Source organism: Aptenodytes forsteri, unplaced genomic scaffold (assembly GCF_000699145.1).
Source record: "Aptenodytes forsteri isolate BGI_AS27 unplaced genomic scaffold, ASM69914v1 Scaffold119, whole genome shotgun sequence".
NCBI lineage: Eukaryota > Metazoa > Chordata > Aves > Sphenisciformes > Spheniscidae > Aptenodytes > Aptenodytes forsteri.
Genome location: NW_008796165.1, coordinates 3,729,657 through 3,730,906, shown reverse-complemented (window position 1 = coordinate 3,730,906; position 1,250 = coordinate 3,729,657). Strand labels below are relative to the sequence as shown.

At 62.4% G+C, this 1,250-nt stretch overlaps 1 protein-coding gene across 1 annotated transcript in view; it reads left to right on the top strand.

Moving 5' to 3' along the window:
* The window catches only part of ERI3 (ERI1 exoribonuclease family member 3), a 132,524-nt gene extending 131,284 nt beyond the window's left edge, over positions 1–1,240 (top strand). Inside the window, exon 7 of the mRNA XM_009287293.2 lies at positions 706–1,240. Coding sequence (XP_009285568.1) covers positions 706–788 — 83 coding nt within the window. The 3' untranslated portion in view covers positions 789–1,240. The remainder of the gene's footprint in view (positions 1–705) is intronic.
* Positions 1,241–1,250: the final 10 nt, after the last annotated feature.

Below are 1,250 nucleotides of genomic sequence, written 5' to 3'. Positions count from 1 at the left end.
ACCAGCCCGGCCACCCGCTGCCTGCCATCCTGGGGCCAGTGGGCACGGGGCAGCACCAAGGGGTGGCTCTGGCGGGGATGGGGACGATCCCAAACCACGGTGGCAAGCAGAGAGAGCCAGGTGCTACACAGCCCCTGCCTGAGGAGGGTGAGGGGAAGGAGAGGACCCTGCTTGGCTGGTGAAGGGCAGCTCCGGCATCACCTGCCATCCCCATCCTGGTGCGGGGACAGCCCCTTTGCTGGCCAGTGCCACCGAGGGACAGGGGTGCTGGAAGAGGAGGCTGGGCTTGCAGGGAAGCAGCTGCTGGCCAAGAGCTGGGGGCCAGCATGGGTCCAGCTTGCAGGAACGCTGCCTTCCCCATCCACCAGCTCCCCATGGGCTGTGGGGCAAGCACCGGCCTGGAGGATCCAGGGATGTGTCAGCCAGCAGCCTGGGCGATGCCGTCCCAGTGCAGCGCGGGGCCGTACCGGGATGCAAGTGGCCAGTGCCGGGGAGCCGGGGACCCCGCACTCGCCCCACACCACTGTAAGGCACTTGGGACAGAGTGCCTGGACTGGTGGGGATACAGGGGCTTGTGTGCCCCAAAGGGGGACGCGGGGGGCCGTGCAGCTCCGGGCAAAGCCCTGGCGTGGGACTGGGAGCTTGATCCGACAGCTCCCAGTCAGATCGTGGCTCTAACCTGGCACCTCTGTGCTCTCTCCACAGACGACTGTAAGAACATCGCCAACATCATGAAGACACTGGCCCATAGAGGCTTCATCTTCAAGCAGACCTCCAAACCCTTTTGATCCCCAAGGCAAGCCAGGCAAGGGCTGCATGTGCCCGGCGCCGGCGAGGCGGGGAGGACGGGCTCCAGCATTAAAAAAAACCGGCAACCGAGGCCAGAGGAACCGACACAAAAAATCTCAATTTCAGCTGTTAACTCCAGTAGAGGTTGTATATATGGAAAGGCAAATCTGTGTAGACCTGATGTGACTCCCTCTCTGGGCTGCTCCGGACATTATGCCATGCTAGCGGACAGCCGCGTAGGGCGCTTGCACCACATTTTAGACTCGTAGTTTGTTCTTTTTCTTTGGCTCCCGATTTCCGTCCCTCCCTCCATATCCCACCCCGTCCTCCCTCTCCTGCCCTGTAGCCAGAGCATCCCCCATCTCCTCCCTGGCATGGGCCGTCCCCGCCTTCCCTTCTTCTTTCTTTTCTCTGGTTTTATGTTTTCAGGCCTCGACGGCTGCTGCAGTGAGGCCGGCGCG